At 20.3% G+C, this 22,488-nt stretch overlaps 1 protein-coding gene across 2 annotated transcripts; it reads left to right on the plus strand.

The window, feature by feature from the left end:
* The first annotated feature begins 51 nt into the window (after positions 1 to 51).
* Positions 52 to 17,311, plus strand: LOC122510638 (malate dehydrogenase, mitochondrial-like). Of its 2 annotated transcripts, none has more exons than XM_043625413.1 (7): positions 52 to 272; positions 6,116 to 6,619; positions 8,497 to 8,792; positions 12,735 to 12,992; positions 13,235 to 13,370; positions 13,616 to 13,818; positions 17,109 to 17,311. In XM_043625413.1, the coding sequence occupies exons 2-7, from the start codon at positions 6,472 to 6,474 to the stop codon at positions 17,229 to 17,231; spliced, it is 1,164 nt and encodes a 387-aa protein (XP_043481348.1). In that variant the 5' UTR covers positions 52 to 272; positions 6,116 to 6,471; the 3' UTR covers positions 17,232 to 17,311. The 2 variants fall into 2 exon arrangements, with proteins under 2 accessions (XP_043481348.1, XP_043481349.1); XM_043625414.1 differs by having other exon boundaries at positions 6,155 to 6,619.
* Positions 17,312 to 22,488: the final 5,177 nt, after the last annotated feature.

Raw genomic sequence — 22,488 nt, forward strand, 5'->3', positions numbered from 1 at the left:
TTAAAGTTGTGCGACGTGAAATAATGGGAACGTACAATTAAGAATCTCCATGAATATTTCTCAGTATTCACATTATCATTGATACTTCATTGATATATGTCAGTTGATTCTCGTCGTGTCAATCGCTATGAATTCAAGAATGAAATTTTCCAAGAAAATTATTTATTATAATACGCAAATTTTATAACTCTCATTCTCACTTCAAATTATGTCTTCTTCGCGACTTATCAATGATTATTAATAACAAATTTATGGGCTACGATAAAAGAGGAGTAAGAGAATAATTTTTTTTCTAATTATTATTTTATTGATAATTAATAATTCAGTGTTATTCAATTTTAATTTAATCTAATTTTAATTCCAATAATTAAATTTTAATCGAATTTTAATTCCAATTTAATTTTAATCTAATTTTAATTACAATTTAATTTTAATCTAATTTTAATTACAATTTAATTTTAATCTAATTTTCATTCAATTCTGATCAACAATTAGAAAAAATGTTATAATAATAATTAACTTAATTATCGATTGTAATTAAATAATTAACATTACCTGTATGTTATTATTATGACAATAATTTTTTTATTATTAAAAATTTTAAAATTAATAAAAAAACTAATAGAGAACAAATATTTTTTTATAATAATTTTTTTATAATAATAAATAAAAATAGAATATTCGAAGAAAGACAAAAAGAGAGGAGAAAACAGTAAAAAGAAGAGTAAACAGAAATTAATGAAGAAAAATTAAAATAAAATGTAATGAAAAAATAAAAAATAGTATATATATGTTAGGCTCAAAAGCCGAAAACGGCCAATGGCCGGAAAAAACAGCCAAACCTAGTTTTGGCAAGTGCAGTTTTGACAAAACTAGGTTTGGACGTTTCACTTCGGCCATTGGCCGTTTTAAATTGACAAATCTAGTTTTGGCAAATCGACATTTGCCAAAACTAGTTTTGGCAATTTAAATTTGTCCAAAACTAGTTTTGTCAATTTAAATTTTGCCAAAACTAGTTTTGTCAATTTGTCATTTGCCAAAACTGGTTTTGTCAATTTGACATTTGGCAAAACTAGGTGAGGCATTTCAAATTGTGAGAAATTGAAAGAAAGAAAGAATAAAAAAAGAAAGACCGCCGTATTAATAGAAAATTTGTTTAGAATTAGCATGTACTTATTGTTGCTATTTTGAAAACTTAGATTATTTTTTCTATGTTTGGGGAGTTTGTTATTAATTTATATAAACAATTATTAAAAAATGTTTGTCATTACTTGTATGTTTTTTATTTTGATACTGTAATCCACGGTAAAGAAAATAAGCCTAACTTGATAAAAAAATATTAATATTAAAAAAAGTTACAAGGGTTTTTCTAAGTTAAACTTTAACTGCTGTTTTCTCGAAAACTTGTTTTCGCACGTAAGGTCCCTTTTCATAGACCAGGTCACATATTGTTTCTGTATTGAATAATTGTGTGTATGAAATAAGAAATCGTCAACAAGGTAAATTAGCCTGTGTAAAGATAAATTAGTCTGTGTAAAAATAAATAAGTGTTAAAAAAGTTTTTTTAATTAACTTTTATGTGCAAAATATCAATGGATTTTTGTTAGAGAAATTTCATCTTATTGTAAATAGTATTAATCAATGACACATTTTTAAATAAATATATTCCTATTGTATAACGAAGCGGTCTTTCTCACAATTTGAAATGCCTCACCTAGTTTTGTCAAATGTCAAATTGACAAAACTAGTTTTGGCAAAAGTCAAATTGCCAAAACTAGTTTTGTCAATTTAAAACAGCCAATGGCCGAAATGAAACGTCCAAACCTAGTTTTGGCAAATGTCGATTTGCCAAAACTATTTTTGTCAATTTAAAACGGCCAATGGCCGAAGTGAAACGTCCAAACCTAGTTTTGGCAAAATTGCACTTGCCAAAACTAGGTTTGGCTGTTTTTTCCGGCCATTGGCCGTTTTCGGCTTTTGAGCCTAACATATATATATAAAAGAAGAGTATGAAAAAACACAGAAAGAGTAGAAGAAAGTCCAAAAAAAGAAGAGAATAAAGAGATTAATTTAAAAAGAAAACTTTCATACGTGGAATAATAATTGATTTAACAAGGAAGAAAATAGTGGTTTTTCAAGTGCATCATCATAATATTTATCTGGTAAAAATGTTTTTTCTTCCTTTGGAATATTAATTTGAATTCACAGAAATTCACGCAGGAAGCCATCTGTAAGATGTGCTAAACCAACAAGTTACAGAAGGCTGAACAACTGGTACAGTTTATTAGTACTGATCACAATCAATGGATAGTCTATGAATATATAATAGGAAACTTGCTTAAACTTTTGCTTAAAGCAATAAGATATTATACACCTATTGAGTTTAAATTATTACAACTTTCCTCAAGCAATTTGTATTATCTTTTCTTCACTTTTTTTTATTTTCATCTCTCTTGTAAGAAGAATAGCGAACTAGATTATTGGCCAAAAAAATGTATATTATTTACATATTATTTTACTATATTTATTAAAAATTATTATCTTATTTTATCTTATTATTATATTTTAACTTTTTATTTGTCTCTAAAATATTTCATTCGTATTTTTATTACAATGTTTTATTTATGGTTATTTACAAATTATTTTGCAATATGTTTATTTTTAAATTACTTTATGTTTATTTTTATAAATTACTTTATTTATGATTTTTTACTAATTACTTTATTTACATTTATAAATTATTTTAAATATATATTTTAATATTCCAATAATTTATTTATAAACTATTGTAAAAATAAAATATTTTAATATTCCAGTAGAATAAATTTTACTTGAACTAATTAAGTTTCTGTTTTGAAGAAATAAAAACGGAATTTTGTAATAAAAAGTTTGCAATATATTTTTGTTTACTTCCGATTCAATATTAATAACATTTTATATTTTTATTTGAAAATTTTTAGAGTGTCTCTACGGACAAAGAAACATTTTAATGTCTCTAGGAAAAAAATTTTATTTACAAACCAAATATAATGCCTTGAAAAAAAATTTATTTGTTTTAGAGCCTACTAAATTATTTATTTATTTTAAATAATTAAATAATAATTTTATTCGACATAAATGGAATTTTTATTTGAACTAAAATAAAATTTATTTGAAACAAAAAATCTAGTTTGCTCTAAGTCAGATATATATATTTTTTCTAGGCGTATAAATCACTTTGTTTATATTCATTATTTATGTTTATTTATTCATCAAATTTATTTATTTGTATTTATTTCTTTATCATATTTATTTATTTATTTGTATTTATTTATTCATCATATATTTTTATTTATATTTATTTATTCATCATATTTGTTTATTTATATTTATTTATTCATCATATTTGTTTATTTATATTTATTTATTCATCATATTTGTTTATTTATATTTATTTATTCATCATATTTATTTATTTACATTTATTTATTTACATTTATTTATCAATCTGCACGGCAAAAAACCTCCGTCTATAAAACAGGGATAAATTTCTCCAGAATAGTGAAAGTATTACTTGAAATAACTAAAAATTTCGTTAATTCAATAAAATTTGTATCTATTCCAGGTGAAAATTTTTTTCCATGTATTTTTTTTATTTCTTCTGTAAACGGGCTTAGAAAAATAAAAAATGCCCTTTCGTACCATTGATACCGAAAATTTAGAAAGGAAACAAAACATAAAAAATTTATAATTTCATTTATTTCTAATATTCTTTTATTCATATTTATTTATACATAATTTTATACTTATTATATTTATTAATTAGTACAGGAAACGGAAATATTTCCTTTTTCATGCATTGAGAAATTATTTTCAATAAATATTGTATATAGTTATATATTCAGGACTTTTGAATAATTTCATGATGCTAATTATTATTCTTTCGTATGTATGCATAAACAAGACTAAAAAAAGGGTTCGCAAGTAGTTTCTCACGCGGTAGTTTTTAATTTTCCCTTTTTTTCCACCGTATTCGAGTTTATGCGCTGGTGCTAATTATCATTCGAGTTGGATTCCATATTTTTACACTTAACTGTAAGATTTTTTTTTGTCTCTATTTTTGTCGCATTTCATTGATGAGAAGATCATTTATTCAAGCCACTATAATACTTCCTGAAGATATTTTTACTTTTATTATCATTTTCATCATTTTTAAGTTTAAACACGTCTTTAAAAAAAATATTAACATCGTCTAAAGTTTATTAATTATTAATATTTTTTTAGCTTTTATTGTTATTATTTTTTTAGTATAAAAATAAATAAATAAAAAATAAATTATTATCATTTTTAACAAAGTAGGACTAGGAATTTTTATCGTCGTAAATAATTTATTTATTAATATTTTTATTATTACTTAATAATGTTTGTAACATTCTTATTATATTCTCACTATTTTTAGTTACTGCCTTTTTATAATTTATTAATTTTATTAGAATAAATTATAATTAAAAAATTTTATTATAAATTATAATTTAAAAATTTTATTATAAATTATAATTTAAAAATTTTGTTATAAATAAATAAATTTTAGTATTCTTTTATTATTTTTTAACAATTATTATTTTTAACAAATGAGACTACTCTTTAAATTTGAATTAGTAAAAAATAACTAATTTGATATCAGGCAGTCAGTCACTGATTCAAATAGTAATATTTTTTTACTAATGAAATAGTAAATACTTTTTAATCGATTTACTAATGAAATAGTTGGTAATAACTAATTAAAGTTAAATTTATTTTTTTATTTTTAGGTTTTGTCAAAATAACTGAAATTTTTGTAACTAATTCTATTAGGGAAAAACTAATTTTTGTAGTTATTTATTTACTATTAATTAGTAATTTTCTACTAATAATTATAGTTATTTTTTATTAATTGACAAAAAGTCAGCCACAATTTTACTAATAATTTGTTAATTTTAACTAATTCAGATTTAGAGAGTAAGTAATATTTAACATGTTAGAAAAATATTATGTTTGTTTATTTTACTTGTTTATTTTACCTATTATTTATATTTATTTATTATAATTTATTTATAATAGTTTTATTTTATTTATTTACATTTTTTTCCATTTTTAATAAACCTATAATTTTCAAAAACAAAATGAACAAGAATTTAATTTGTAATTCTTAATTTAGTTTAATTGTTATTGTTATTATTTTTTTATTATTATAATTATTTTTATTTATTTATTATTTATTTATTTACAACTTTAACTTTTTATTATTATTATAATTATTATTATTTTTATTGTTGTTATTATTATTGTTATAATGATTTATGATTATTCTCTTATGATTATTTATGATTATAATGATTATTATTAATATAATTACATAAATATTTTCATTATTATTATTTTTATTGAATTCGCAGTGTCATTAATCACTATTAATTAAATTTTTTATAAAAATAGATATAAATTCATCAGCTCAGAAAGATTTTTTTTTTTTTTTTTTTTTTGAAAAAAAGAAGTGAAAAATTACGTTTATTACGATGCACAATGTTGATTGTTGTTGTTGTTGTTTTCTGGCGGTTTAAAATAAATACAAGTGAGAGTCTCCATTGGGCCAATTAGTATTATATGAAGATTGATAAATCGTTTGCTTAGGGCTGCAATTTAAAACAAGCTTTTTGCACAGTGACAGGTGTTTAGAAGTATTCTTAATACTTAGTCGTTTCAAATGACAATTATAAATTATCTTCACGATCCTTATAAATTGTCATTTTATCCTTTTAATAATAGCAACAATAATTGAAATAATAAAAAGTCAAATAATGATTTTTTTTTTTTGATAAAACTTTTTGTTAAAACAGTTTCTCTGAAATTTTATTCTGATTATTATTAATTGAATTATTAATTAACAATAAAAAAAAATTTTTTTAATTAACGTTATCACTTTGTGTTTGAATTCGAATTATGAAATTACATTTTCAAAAAGATGATAAAAATCTATTTTTTTTTTCCCAAATGAGAATGGAATTCATTTCTAAATGAATAATCTCATGGGAAAAAAAAATTTATTCTGCATGTGAGAGATGAGAGAAAAATGACTCACCTGATTATTTTTAATCAGGAGGAGAATGACATTGTGTTTTACATGGTAATATGATAGAAGTTTGAAACTAATGTTTTAACGAGAGGAAAGCATTCCTGGAGAAACTTTTGCTATACGATATCGTGGGCACAAACTTGTCTCATTACTTCGAGGAAAATATCTGATTCTCATTCATATACGTGACTATTTCTGTATTTATTATCATTCAAGAATATCCCATAAGGTTTAGAGAGAAAATAGTGTTTTAAAAAATAGTTTTTATTCCTTCAATTGTTTAACAATTTTTTTTTTTGCAATACAACATTTCAATCGTTAACCAAAAAAAAAAAAAATTGTCAAGAAATTAATAAATGAATGTTTGGTGATGAAAAAAAATGTTAATTAAAAATGGAAGTCGATTACTTTTAAATGCCACAGGTGGAATTTTGAGAAAAATGGGACACTATCGTTATTTTAGAAAATCGCCAATAATTGCGAGTAAATCGTTGAAAGTGGCAATTTTAGGTTGTACCGGAAGGACAGGTAATGGAATTGTAATGAATAAAATTTATTTTTTTTAAAAGAAGCCCTAAATATGGTTATTTTGGTTTCATCAATATTTAAACAATATTTTTATTTTTCTTTACATTATTTTTGTTACAAAATAATTACAAAAAACGGTTTCAAAAATAGCAAATATTAAATCAAATGTAGGTTTAACATTTCTTTATTTAGTAATTTTCCAGTTTATTTTATAATTTTCTAATTTATTTAGAAATTTTCTACTCTATTTAATAATTTTCTAATTTATTTAGTAATTTTTTATTTTCTTTAATAATTTTCTAATCTATTTAGTAATTTTTTATTTTCTTTAATAATTTTCTATTCACTTCCATAATTTTTGAATTTATTTTGCAATTTTTTATTTTCTTTAATAATTTTCTATTCTCTTCCATAATTTTCTAATTTATTTAGTAATTTTTTATTTTCTTTAATAATTTTCCAATTTACTTGGCAATTTTCTATTTTATTCAGTAATTTTTTAATTTATTTAGTAATTTTCTAATTTTTTTTATTTGAACCAAAAAAATACAACCAATAAATAAACCATAATTTACGTAGTAATTTTCTATTCTATTTAATAAATGTCGAATTTATTTGGTAATTTTTTATTTTCTTTAATAATTTTCTAATCTATTTAGTAATTTTTTATTTTCTAAAAAATTTTTCTATTTTATTTAGTAATTTGTTATTTTCTTTAATAATTTTCTAATTTATTTACTAATTTTCTATTCTGTTAAATAATTTTTTAATTTATTTTGCAATTTTTTATTTTCTTTAATAATTTTCTATTTTCTTCAATAATTTTCTAATTTATTTAGTAATTTTTTATTTTCTTTAATAATTTTCCAATTTAGCTGGTAATATTCTATTCAGTAATTTTTTAATTTATTTAGTAATTTTCTATTTTTTTTTATTTGAACAAAAAAAATACAGTCAATAAATAAACCATAATTTACGTAGTAATTTTCTATTCTATTTTATAAATTTCGAATTTATTTAGTAATTTTTTATTTTCTTTAATAATTTTCTAACTTATTTAGTAATTTTTTATTTTCTAAAATTTTTTTCTAATTTATTTACTAATTTTCTATTCTGTTAAATAATTTTTGAATTTATTTTGTAATTTTCTATTTTCTTTAATAACTTTCTAATTTATTTAGTAATCTTCTATTTTCTTCAATAATTTTATAATTTATTTAGTAATTTTCTATTTTATTTAATAATTTTCTAATTTATTTAGTAATTTTTTATTTTCTTTAATAACTTTCTATTCTATTTAGTAATTTTTTAATTTATTTAGTAATTTTCTAATTTTTTTTTATTTGAACCAAAAAAGAAACCAAAGCCAATAAATAAACCATAATTTACGTAGTAATTTTCTATTCTATTTGATAAATTTCGAATTTATTTAGTAATTTTCTATTTTTTTCAAATAATTTTCTAATCTATTAATAAGTTTCTATTTTCCTTAATAAAATAGAAATTTATGTTTGATTATTAAATTAATTAAATTAATCACTAATTTAATTTAATTCAATATTTTAATTTTTAATTTAACAGTTTAATATTTATTTTATTCTGTTTTATTTTATTTAGGAATAATTAAATTTACAGTATAAAGATTTTAAAGGTTGTTTTTGTTGAGAATCTACATTTATTTAATTTTTTTAAATAATTAATTAATGTTTTTAAAATTAAATTTACAATTGTTACATATATTAATTATTAATAGTTAATATTTTAATACAGTCAATAAATAATTATATTTTCTCGAAAAGAAAAGTAGGAAAATAGGAGAAAAAAAATTGAGAAATAAAAATAAGAATTAATCTTTGAATATATTTATTGAAATCTAGGAAGATGTTTGTCCCTATTTTTGAAGCAATCAGCTTTAATTGATGAATTGGCACTTTATGATATTAAATCGATTCGCGGATTAGCAATGGAATTAAATTGCATTGACACAAACTCTAAAGTGAATTATTCTGAAACTGATGAGCCTTCTTTGAAAGAAGTTTTAGAGGATGCAAAAATAGTGATGATCACTGCCGGTAAATCATATTCGAGCACATCACCAAATGATGATATTCTCTATGATAATGCTCTCATTTTGGCCGAAATTTTTCCCGAAATCGTCAAATATTGTCCCGATGTAAGTCTGCCAGGAAAATTCATTTAAAAAAAAAAACTTTTTGATAATATTCATAAGAATTTTTTTATGAATTCTAAAAATTTAATTTTTTTCAGAACTTTTAATAAAAATTCCTGACTTTTCCCTGAATTCCCTATGTCAGAATATGTGATAATTATAATTATAAATAATATTAAATATATATTCCAATTCGTATTTTATTTTTATAAAAAAAATTTGAATTACAAATTTTTACTTTCTTATTTTTAAAATTGATAATTTTATTTTTAAAAAAAGTGAGTTAGAAGTCAGCCGCGCGTGAATTGTTGCTATAAATATTAATATTAATATTATGTCGAAATGTTAAAAATTGTACGTAAAGTAAATAATTTTTTTTTTTTTTGGACACACAGAGAAAAATGATGATAAATGACAGTCAACAAATTCTATTATTTATGCGAGTTTTATAGTTTTGAAAATAGGAAAATAAATCATTGTGTGTATATGCCTGAGCACAAATAAATATAAGTAGATTTAGATACAGCTTGGTCATTTTATCAGTGTGATAAATTATCGCAAGCAGATCCTCGGAATGCAAAACAATTACCCACCCGTAAGTAAAATTGCCTTGCAATTTGGCCTTGAGGGGTGGGTGTTAAAATAGCAGAATCAAAATTAATGAAAACGCATAAAGGAGACGAGGCCAACTGCAATACATGCACTCGCTTTTATCCGCTATTTATCTGCATTACAACTTCTTTGTGACATAAATACGAAGTATATAATACTGAACTTTTTTTTTTTGTTTTATTTTATTTTGTTATTTTTTTTCTTTTTTGTGCATTTATATACACGTGAGGCAGATGCTCGAGGTACATGCATATTTACTATACAACACAGTGCTCTGGATACATTACGCAAATTATATCGTTATTTTCAATTATCCACATTACAGTAAATCCATTACGGGAATTATCTTTCATTACTCCGCACTGTGGTATAAAATTCAGAAATTAGTCAAATTCAATTGTATGTTCTTTAAAAAGGAAAAATAAATCGATTTTGAACCTAGAATTATTGAAAACATAATAACTGAGATATAATGGGTAATAAAGATTATGGAGATGAATTTATAATCTCGATTATTTTATATTCAATATAAAATTCAGTATACTGAATTTTACTAGATTTTTCTTCAAAGAAATTTTTAATTCTCTACATTGAAAAAAAATTTGATTCAAATAAACGATTAATTGACTATTATCAATTAAATATTTACTTGAATCAAATAATATTTATTGGAGTCAATTAAGTGGTACCCAAACCAATAATTTCAGTATTTAAAGCAAATATGAATTGGAACCATTTAATTGACACCAATAAATATTATTTGATTCAATTAAATATTTAATTGATAATAGTCTGAAAATTTAATTATAATATTAGAATATTTGATTCAAATAACTAGTTATTTAAATTAAATAATTTTTTTTCAGTGTAATTTAATTTTTCAATTTTTTAACTTAGGGTGTTTCTCCACAAAGTGGTAATTCTTTTTTAAAAAATTAATTTTTCCGTAAATTTCCCATGTAAACTTTATAAAGCTCCAAAATAATTATTTTGTTGATATTTGAACTGAATTTTTTTTTTATCTTTTATAAAAAATTTTTTAATTTTCAAATTTTTAAGCTTTGAAGACTGAAAAAAGTACAGAAAAATTAAATTAGACGACTAAAAAAACTCCTTTCAAATTGATTCAGAAAAAATTGATTCATTATTTCCATTATAACTTTTTTCTGATTTTCATCAAAAATATTTACTTCTTTTCCTCAACCTGGTATAATAACTTCAATTCTCAGTTCTCCTAAAGTTCAATTATTTAAAAAATTTTTTTGTTAAAGTTCTTCAAAAATATGATTATAATTAAAAAAAATTTTTTTAAAGTTGAAAAAATAAAATTCTTTAAAAATATAAAATTTACTTAAATTTCAATTTGACATATTTAATTTAATCTTTTTAATTCATCTACGAAAATTAAAGTAACTTCACAACAAATTTTAATTACAATTTTTTTCCTGGTTTCTAAATTAAATACCTCAATGTTTAAATAATTTTTATTAAAAATATATATTGAAATTTTCCACAGGAATTGATATTTTAAATAATTTCAATGTAAAACCTTTTTGAAATTTAATTCACAAAAACTCGCAACAGTAATTCTTTCAAAATTGAATCATTTTTTGGAATCTTTAAATAAAATTATTAAAAAATTCAATAATTCTTTTGGAAAATACTGAATAATTAATTTTTTTATGATAAATATTGAAATATTATTACAGTTTTACAATAATCAAACTTTTCAAAAAAAGTCATTTAAAATTTTTTTGAAATTTAATTATTTAAAATTTGTAATATAACGCTTCTAGTATTCAATATTGTTATCTACAATTTTATCTGAAAATCATTTTTAAATCAATTTTTGTTAGAAAGTTCAATGACAATTCATTTATTTAAATACAAAAATTAATAATTAATTAAATAATTAATTATTTTTTAAAATTGAATTTTTATCTTAAAAAATAATTGAATTCTTTCAAAAAATTTTAATAAACTTTTTAAGAATAATTGCATTTTTCCATGAATTTATTAAAAATTGTACCTATTAAAAATAATTAAATGCTGGAAACAAATTTTATTAAAATTGTTTTAAATAATTGAATTTGTTTTTGAAGAATTTTTTTTTTAATGAATTTTGTAAATAATTAAATTCTTTTAAGGAAAATATTTATAATTATATTGAAAATAAATGAATTTTCATTTAAACAAATTTTATCAATAATTATTTGAAAATAGTTCATTTTTTTCAGAGAATTTTACATAAATTTTTATTTAATTAATTTCTTTCAAAAAAATTTATGAAAATTGTATTTCAAATAATTGAAATTCTGTGGAAATTTTATTATCTATTAAAATAATTGAAGTTTTTGCAAATAATTTTATTAAAATTGTTTTTAAATAATTATTGTATTCTTTTGTGAAATCTTATGAAAATAGTAGGTTTGAAAAATAATTGAATTTCAGCGAAAAATTTCATTATTTGGAAAAAATAATTGAATTCTTGACAAAAAGAAATGTTCTTATAAAATTTTTGAAAATAATTATATCGTTTTAAAGAATTTTATTAAAAATTTATAAAGTGTTTCTAAGAATTTGATTAAAATTTTTGATAATAATGAAATTCTCGCAAGAAATTTAATTAAAAATGTATTGAAAATAATTATTAAATTTTATTAATTAAAATATATCGAAATTTTTAAAAATAATTGATTTCTTTCGAAGAATTTTAATAAAATTTTTAATAATAAATTAAATAATTGCATTTTCGAGGAATTTGTTTAAAATTGTATTAAAAATAATTGAAATCTTCCAACGAATTTTATTAAAATTTGAATAATTTAATTCTTGAGAAGAATTTTATTATTTATAAAAATAATTGAATTTTTGCGGAGAACTTCATGAAATTTTTTCGAAACAATTGAATTCTTTGAGAAATTTTTTATTAAAATAGCTGATATTGAAAATAATTGAATTTCGACTGTTTTTTTCGACAAATTTTTGGAAATAATTGAATCGTTTGATATTATTTTATTAAAATTTTTCAATTGTTTCTAAGAGACTAATTTTATTACAATTTTTAAGTGCAATTTTTTTATTCCAACTATTAGCGAATTTAAAGAAGTGCAAATTCTAATAAAAAAAGAAAAAAGTATCTTTTAGTGTTATACAAAACTAAAAAAAAGTAGTAAATAGTAGGTTTTAGTAGATGATTAATTTTGCAAAAATTGAATGCAGATTAATAAATAATTTTTAAATTTATTAAATAGGAAACAGTTGAATTTAATTTTTTTATTTTATAATTTAATTTTTTAATTTTTAATTTAATTTTTTAATTATTTTCGAAAGGCATTAATAGGAATGACGATGAATCCTGTGAACAGTCTAATACCAATGGCAGCAGAAATGTTAAAAATGGCTGGCATTACAAATCTAAATCGCCTTTTTGGTGTGACAACAATAAACAGCATTAGAGCAAACACAATGACGGCGGATATTCTTGGTGTCGATCCAGAATGTGTTGTTGTTCCAATAATTGGTGGTAATTGTCCAAAAACATGTGTACCACTATTTTCGAGCGCAAAACCATGCAACAGTTTCACTCACGTCAGTTTTTTCTTTTTATATTTAAAATCAAATTTTTTTTTCATTTTAAACTTTAATTTCAACAAAAAAGGAATTTAATTTAATTTTTAAAAACTTAATTTAATTTTCTAAAAATTTTATTTTATAAAAATAAAATTAAAAATAAATAAAATTTCTTTTTAAAGAAATTTAAGAATTTATTTATTTAAAGAAATTTAATTTAGGAGATCAATAAAAATTTTTACTATTTTTTTAATTTCCAGGAAGAAATCGGTAAATTAACGCATGGCGTAAGAAATGCAGATCAAGATTTTCAGCAAAAATATCCCGAAGTGGAAAATTCATTACACTTAATGGAAGGCTATGCTGCCGCAAGATTTTGTATGTCCTTGTGTAAAGGTGACTATTAAAAAAAAAATTAAATTTATAACAATTTCCAAACTTGTAATATTAAAAATCTAAAGGAGAAAAAAAATTTCCAAATGAACCGAGAATTTAATTATCCTTTGGAATTATTTTTATATAAAAATTGTAAAAATTTCCAAATGTTATTAAAAAGGAATAAAATTATGATCGCAAGGAAAATATTATGGTAGTGGAAAAAAATGGATTAATTAAAATGAAATTATGAATTTAATAAACAGCTTTACGGGATCAAACGGAGGTGGTGGAATGTGCTTATGTTCGATCTTGTGTTATTCCGGAAGTGACGTATTTCGCCTCGCCTTTGAGGCTAGGTCCATGCGGAATTCAGATGCATTTAGGTGTGCCACCTCTTTCAGATTCAGAATGCAAATTACTTGAAGTTGCAGTACCTGAATTGAGGGAAGCAATTAAAATTGGAGAGGTAATTTACATTTTATATCTCGATGACAAATATTTCCCTTTTTCCGCATATATACAAAAACAATTGTTTGAGATTTCATTTTTCATTAAATATATGAATTTTACTTTCATTATTATTTTCATTTCAATAAATTATTATGAGGGTTGCCACATAAATTTAACTTTGTTTTTCTCTGACTTTTCCTGATTTCCAGACAGAATTCTTATTTTTTCCCTGACCGTAAAAAATATTCTGATTTACTCTAAAAATTATTCGAAAACATGAATAGTTATCAATAAATATTTTATCATTATTATTTTACCATAGGAATTAACATTCTCAAAAATTTCAAATTCAAGCTTTAAAAAAATCAATTATTAACTAATTTACCTAATTAATTATTCTTGTTTATTAATTTCAAAAATTTTAATAAAATTCTTTCGCAAGAATTCAATTATTTTCATGAATAATAACATTATTCGTATAAGAATTCAATTATTTTTATAAATAGTGAAATTTTTAGGAAAAATTAAATTATTTATAAACAAGATTTTAATGAAATTTCACGAACGAATACAATTATTTTCTAAAATTTGAATAAATCTTTCGAAACAATTCAATTATTTTTTTAAATTGTAAAATCTTTGCAAAAATTGAATTATTTTCAAAAAAAAATTTCACGAAATAATTAAATTATTTCTTAATTCTTTATAAAATCTTTGCAAAAATTCATTTATTTTTAATACAATTTTAATAAAATTTCACCAAAGAATTCAATTTTTTTCTAAAATTTTGATAAATCCTTCGAAACAATTCAATTATATTCATAAATATAAGTAAAATTCATTGCAAAAATTCAATTTTCTTCCTAATTCGTCATAAAATTTTTCAAAAGAATTTAATTATTTTCTAAAATTTGAAGAAAATTCAATAATTAAATGTTCAATGTCAATTATTAACAAACACGATTATTTTAAAAACTTGAAAGAAATTGTTTATGAAATTCAATTATTTTCAAAATTTTTAATTAAAATTATTTAATAAAGTCCATTATAAAAAAAAAACTCAAAGAAAATTAGAATTTTCCAAAAATTTTAACAAAAGTCTTCGGGAGAATTCAATTATTTTCCTAAATAATAAAATTCTTCGAAGGAATTCTATATTATTAAATTTTTATAAAAAATTCTTTGCAACAATTCGTTGACTTTTGAAACATTAATTTTAAAATTGAAAATATTTAAAATGAAAAATTATTAAAAAGGTTAGGAAACAAAAATGCAAAATAATTTATTCAATAATTGAATGTTTAAAAAATTTACTTTTTACGAAGAATTTCATTAACAACTTTTGAAACTAATTAATTTCTTTTAAGGAATTTAATTAAAATTTTGTTTTGTTAAAGAATTTTATAAAAATTTTTAAAGACTTTTATTGAAATTTTTGAAAATAATTGAATTCCTAAAAAGAATTTAAATAATAATTGAATTCATGCGAAAATTTTTATTAAATTCTGTTTAAATAATTTAAAATTTGACAAGAATTTTATTAAAATTTTTGAAAATAATTGAATTCTTGAGAAGAATTTCGCTCTCTGTTTATTAAAATAATTTGAAGAAATTTTTAAAAATAATTGTATTTTTTGAGTAATTTATTTAAAATTCTATTAAAAATATTTGAAAATATGCGATGAAAATAATTGAATTTCTAAAAAAAATTTTATTATTTATGAAAACAATTGAATGTTTTCGAATTGTATCAAAAACTTTTTTTCAACAATTAAATTATTTGAGAAATTTGATAAAAATAGTAAATATTGAAATTCATTGAATTGCGATTACCTTATGAAAATAATTGAAATTTTGCAAAGAATTTTATTTAAATTTTAGAAAGGAATTGAATTTTTTCTAAAAAAATTTTTCAACTTATAAAGATAATTGAATTCTTCACGAGAATTTTTAAAATATTTTGAATATCATTTAATTTCTGCAAAGTATTTTATTACCTTTCAAAAGAATTATATTCTTGTAATGAATTTTAATATTTATAAAAATAATTGAATTTTGGATAAGAATTTTATTAAAATTCCTTAAAATAATTGATATTATGGGAAGAATTTTGTTGTTTATCGTGATAATCGAATTCTTTTGCAGAATTAATTGAATGTTTTTGTAAAATTGTATCAAACTTTTTTTTTCTATAATTAAATTTTTTGATAAATTTTATGAAAATTGTAAATATTGAAAATCATTGAATTGCAAAAAACTTTTGAAAATAATTGAAATATTGCAATGAATTTTATTTAAATTTTTGAAAATAATTAAATTTTCGTCGAAAAATTTTGCTATTTATAAAGATAATTGAATTATTGACGAGATATTCGTTAAAATTTTTAAAAATAATTGAATTTTTTCGAAGAATATTATTACTTTTGAAAATAATTGAATTCTTGTAATTAATATTGTTATTTATGAAAATAATTGAATTTTGCAAAGAAATTTTATTAAAATTATTGAAGAAAAATTGAATCCCTGAAAAGAATTTTAATATTTATGAAAAATAATTGAATTTGGTAAAGAATTTTATTAAAATTTCGAAAAATAATTGATTTTCTGGGAAGAATTTTATTACTTTTGAAAATAATTGAATTCTTGTGATGAATATTGTTATTTATGCAAATAATTGAATTTTGCAAAGAATTTTTCATAAATTCCTAAAAATAATTGAATTTCTGTGATGAATTTTGTTATTTACCAAGATTATTGCATTAAAACTTTTAGAATTTTTTTAATATTAAATAATATTAAAAAATTCATTCTGGTCAGAAATAAAAAAATTTTTGAATGTTTTGTATTAGAATTCGTGATAGTTTCATAGTTTATGAAGCAAATAAAAAAAAGACACAAAAAAATTAAGAATTTTCTCACGAATTCTAAAAATTAAATTTTTTCCAGTAATTTTAATAAAAATCCCTGTCTTTTCTCTGAATTCCGTGATTTCCCTGACCTGTGGCAACCCTAATAATTATTTATTTAAATTTATTTAAATGAAAATATAATAAATCAAAAAGAAGAAATAATATTTCATTTGTTTGGAATATTTCATAAATTTTCATATATTTAACTCGTGATTCTTTTAAATTCTCATCAGATGAGAAAGTATTTTTTTTTCTTTATATAATGTTTAATTTAAATTTTATAAGTCGACTTGTTATTTTTTTTGTCCACATTAAATGTCGTGTGTGTTTATATGTGGAAATGCGAAGAAGTCATAAAAGCGTTTTACGTCAGCATCTCTTTTTTTTTTTTTTGCAGACACTCGCTCTTGGAACTGAAGACATTTCATCTGAGATTTGTCCCCCAGACCCTGAACCATGTGCCGAACGAGTTTATTCCTCGGAAAATAGTAAAACTCCCCCAACTACTTGTGCCGAATGAGTTAATAAATTCATAATTTAATTACCAATTTTATTTTACTAATATTTAGTATGAATTTTTTTTTCTTTCTTTTTTTTCTATTTCAGACTTAGTACTCAATAATTAATTTTTTAAAAAAGTAGCTTAAGACTGAAAACAGAAGTAAAAAAGTAGCTATCGAAAAATTAAACTTGACGACTCAATTTTTTCATATACTGAGAAAATAATATATTTGAATGAAATAAATTTTTTTAACTATAGATTTTCTTTCGTTGAACAACTTTCCTATTTTTGAGAATATTCACTACTTTTTAAGTAAAAAAAAATAATTCATTGTAAATTTGTCATTGTTTTATTAGTTTTTCATTAGCTTACAAGAGATATAATTTTTTTTTAAAACAAAAATTTTTATTAAGAGATAATTAAAAATTGTAAAATTTATTAAAATCGATGGAGTAAAATGATGATGAGAGTGGAAAAGCGACAGTAGCTGTACGCAAGTGAAAGCTGGGAGGCAAATAATTTACACGTCAATATTGAATATTAGAAGCATTTAATATCGATGTAGATATGCTTTTAACATTATTTATACTTTAGCTACTTGTTTAATATTATATCGTGTTTTATTCATTGACGTGGGAAAAATATATTGAGAAATGCGCTCCTCTATATTTCTAGGTCTCGTTATATTTTAAATCGACTTGTTTCTAAACGAGAAAACGAGTGTAATAACACTTATATTTGCAGACAACATACATTTGTTGTCATGCGAGAATTAATATTTCTCCTAAAGGATGTTTTCTTTTATTCCTTCAACAAGAGATGTTCATGTTATTATAAAAGAAAACGAACAATATTTTAATAAATATCAAAATTCATCACAAGAATTCAATTCCTTTGAAAAGTACCTAATAAAAAATTTTGTAGAAATTAAATTATTTTAAAATTTTTTTTAAATTTTCATCAAGAATTCAATTATTTTTATAAATTTTTCGCCAAAAATTCAATTACTTTCAAAAAATTAAATAAAATTCTTGGGAAAATTTCAATTATTTTCAAAAGTTAATCGTAATTCAATAAATTTCAATATTTACTATTTTCATCAAATTTATCAAATAATTTAATATTTGAAATCAATTTTTGATACAATTCTACGAAAACATTCAATTATTTTCAAAAATAATAAAATTTCATTTAGGAATTCAATTATTTTCATCGCGGAATCAATTATTATTTTCAATTATCTTGATAAACAACAAAATTCTCCCCATAAAATTAATTATTTTAAAAAATTTTAATAAAATTCTTTTATAAAATTCAATTAATTTTATAAATATTAAAATTCATTACAAGAAAATAATTGTTTTGAAAGGTAATAAAATACTTTGCAGAAATTAAATGATATTCAAAATATTTTAAAAATTCTCGTCTAGAATTAAATTATTTTTATAAATAGATAGCGAAATTCTTTACAAGTATTCAATTATTTTTAAAAATTTAAATAAAATTCCTATCAGAATTTAAATTATTTAAACAGAATTTAATAAAATTTTTCGCATGAATTCAATTATTTTCATAAATTATTATTTTCATTCATTTTTAGGAATTCAATTATTTTTCAAAATTTCAATAGAAGTCTTCAAAAAGTTTTCGATTATTTTCAAAAATTTTTTATAAAATTCTTTGATAATAATAAATTTTAGTAAAATTTTAATTAAATTCCTTAAAAGAAATAAATTAGTTTCAAAAGTTGTTATTGAAATTCTTCGTAAAAAGTAAATTTTTTAAACATTCAATTATTGAATAAATTATATTGCATTTTTGTTTCCTAAACTTTTTTAATAATTTTTCATTTTAAATATTTTCAATTTTTAAATTACTGTTTTGAAAATCATCGAATTGTTGCAAAGAATTTTATAAAAAAATTTGATAAAATAGAATTCCTTCGAAGAATTTTATTATTTAGGAAAATAATTGAATCCTCGCGAAGACTTTTGTTAAAATTTTTGGAACATTCTAATTTTCTTTGAGTTTTTTTTTTTAAATAATGGAGTTTATTGAATAATTTTAATTAAAAATTCTGAAAATAATTGAATTTTCATGATCAATTTCTGTCAAGTTTTTAAAATAATCGTATTTGTTAATAATTGGCATCGAACATTTAATTATTGAATTTTCTTCAAAATTTCAGAAAATAATTGCATTCTTTTGAAAAATTTTATAACGAATTAAGAAAAAAATTGAATTTTTGCAAAGATTTTATAACGAATTGAGAAATAATTGAATTCTTTCGTAAATTTTTTTTTTTTTGAAAATAATTTAATTTTTGCAAAGATTTTACTATTTAAAAAAATAATTGAATTGTTTCGAAGGATTTATTTAAATTTTAGAAAATAATTGTATTCGTTCGTGAAATTTCATTGGAATTTTGTTAAAAAATAATTTAAATTTTGTTAAAAATAAAAATAGTCTTCAAGAAGTTTTCGATTATTTTCAAAAATTTTTATAAAATTCTTTAATATAATAAAAATTGAAATTGAATTTAAATGATGAAAATAATTTCGAAGGAATTAGAGTAACAATATTCTTATGTAAAATAATAATTTTATCACTGAGTTATCTTTGATTATTATAAAAAAAATGTTTTGTAATTCTTCTCTCTAAATTATTAGTAATTATGTTTACTTAATTTAAAGTTAGTTTAAATTAGTAAAAATGTTTACTAATTTGAATTAGTGACTGACTTTTTGCTTTTGAATTAGTAAACTTTACTAGTAAATAGTTATTTCTACTAATTTATTAGTTAAATTTGCTAATTCAAAAGCAAAAAGTCAGTCACTAGTTCAAATTAGTAAACATTTTTTTACTAATTCAAATTTAGAGAGTTCATGTTTTATAATGTTTTATTAAATGCAGAAGAATTGTTTTACCTGAAAAAATTATGTTTAATTATTTATTTAATAAAGATCAAAGTTTCTAGGGCTAAAAGCCCTATAGGATTATGTTGAGGCGGGAAATTTTTTTGAGAAAAAAAAACCAGAAGAAAAATGACCTTTCATCTCCTGCAAGTTGGAGTAAACACAAGTAGCTTCTCTATGGCATTATTTTTTTATTGCTGAAATGAAGCAACGGTATCGGAATTATTGCTGCCATGGTAATGTTTATAAATCACGTGATTCCATTCGCATATAACTCTGCGCAGATTCAGAAATTCCATGCTCGGTGCATTATGGTTTTACAGGGAAGTCGCCTGCGAGCAATACGAAGGTCCCGAAGGTGTTATTTATAGTCTTGGTTGCATTACTTATAAAGAGTCTACACATATATATACAAAAGCAATGGAAATGCTGATGCGGTGGGTGAGTCGGTTAAGTGGTTAACTCTCCAGGTCGAGAGTCTTTGTATATAAAAGGTTGGCGCCATAGGCACGCAAAACCAACGGTCCCTTCGATGTTCCGCTTCATTGAAGTCGCGATTTTAAATCTTATCTTTCTGTCTATAAATCCTCATGCCAATATAATGCATTGTAAATTGCAATAAACAAAAAATTTAACATCAAAGATACAGATTTTCATTAACGAACAAAACTTTCACTCCTCTGTATCAAACTAATTTTTTTTAAAGTCCTGAAAGAATGTCTCTTGAAAATGATGATGATTAAAACGACAAATCTTCAAACTTTTCTTATTTATCTTCAAAAATCTTTAAACTAATCAAAAGAAATTTCTTCAGTTTTTGGTTATAATTTTTTCTAAAATATGATAAATGAAATTCATCCAAAATTCAATTATTTTCATAAATAATAGAATTTCCACAAGAATTCAATTAATTTAAAATAGCATTTTCAAAAAAATTTCTAAAAAATCAATTATCTAAATTTTTATACAATTCTTCACAATAATTCAATTACTTTCACTAATAATAACATTTTTCATGGAAATTCAATTTTTTAAAAAAAAATTTATGATAGAATACTAAGCAAAAATTCAATTATTTTCATAAATAATAAAACTCATTTAAGAATTTCAATTATTTTTAATACTATTTGAAATTATTAATCGAAAAATTCAATTATTTTCACAAATAAAGTTTTCCACAAGAATTCAATTATTTAAAATAAAATTTTCATATTATTTATTATATTTCGGAAAAATTAATAATTTAAAAGAATATTTATAAAATTCTTATGAAGAATTCAATTATTTTCAAAAATAATAAAATTTTTTCACAAAAATTCAATTCTTTTTAAACATTTTAATAAAATTTTTGGCAAAAATTCAATTATTTTCATAAATAATAAAATTTGTCGTAGGATTTCAATTATTTTGAATACAATTTTACAAGAATTGCTCAAAAAATGTAATTATTCTTAAAAATTTAATTTCAAGTTCACGAAAAAGTTAATTATTTAAAAAAATATTTTTTTGAAATTCTTTGGAAGAATTCAATTATTTAGAGAAATATTAGAATTTTTCACAGGAATTCAATTTTTTGTTTTTTTTAAAAAAATTCAATTATTTTTCTAGATTTTAATAAAATTCTTCCCAAGAATTCAATTATTTACATAAATAATTTGACAAATGAATTCAATTATTAAAGATAAATAACAAAATTATTCCTGAAAATTTAATTATTTTGAGGCATTCTATTAAAATTATTTGGAAAATTCAATTATTTTCATAAATGACAATATTCATCACAAGAATTCAATTATTTTTAAAAGTATATAAATTTTTTCTTGGAAATTCAATTATTTTAAAATATTCTAATAAAATCGTTCGGAAGAATTCAATTGTTTTCATAAATAATAAAATGCTTTTTAGGAATTCAATTATTTTCAAAAAAAAATTTAATAAATTGACACACAGATATTTAATTATTCTCAAAAATTTTAGTAGAATTTTTTGTAAAATTCAATTATTTTTAAAAACTTTTCGCAATTCAATTCAATTGTTTTTCACGAATAATAAAAATTTTTAAATTTATAATTTTATAATTAATTTTATTTATAGTGACACAAAATATAATAAAAATTTAATTTGAAGAAGAAGAAAATAAATTTTTTTTTGTTTCTCAACTTTTTTAATAAATTTTCTTTTTTAATGTTTTGAATTTTAAAAATTAATGCCCTGAAAATGACTAAATTCTTGCAAAGATTTTATCCAAAAATTTGAAAATAATTAGTCATTTGACGAATTTTATTAAAATTGTTTTCTAATAATTGAATTATTTCGAGAAAATTTAATTAAAATTTGAAAATTATATTGAATTCTCGCAA

Source organism: Leptopilina heterotoma, unplaced genomic scaffold (assembly GCF_015476425.1).
Source record: "Leptopilina heterotoma isolate Lh14 unplaced genomic scaffold, ASM1547642v1 Lhet_71, whole genome shotgun sequence".
In the NCBI taxonomy this organism is placed as follows: Eukaryota; Metazoa; Arthropoda; class Insecta; order Hymenoptera; family Figitidae; genus Leptopilina; species Leptopilina heterotoma.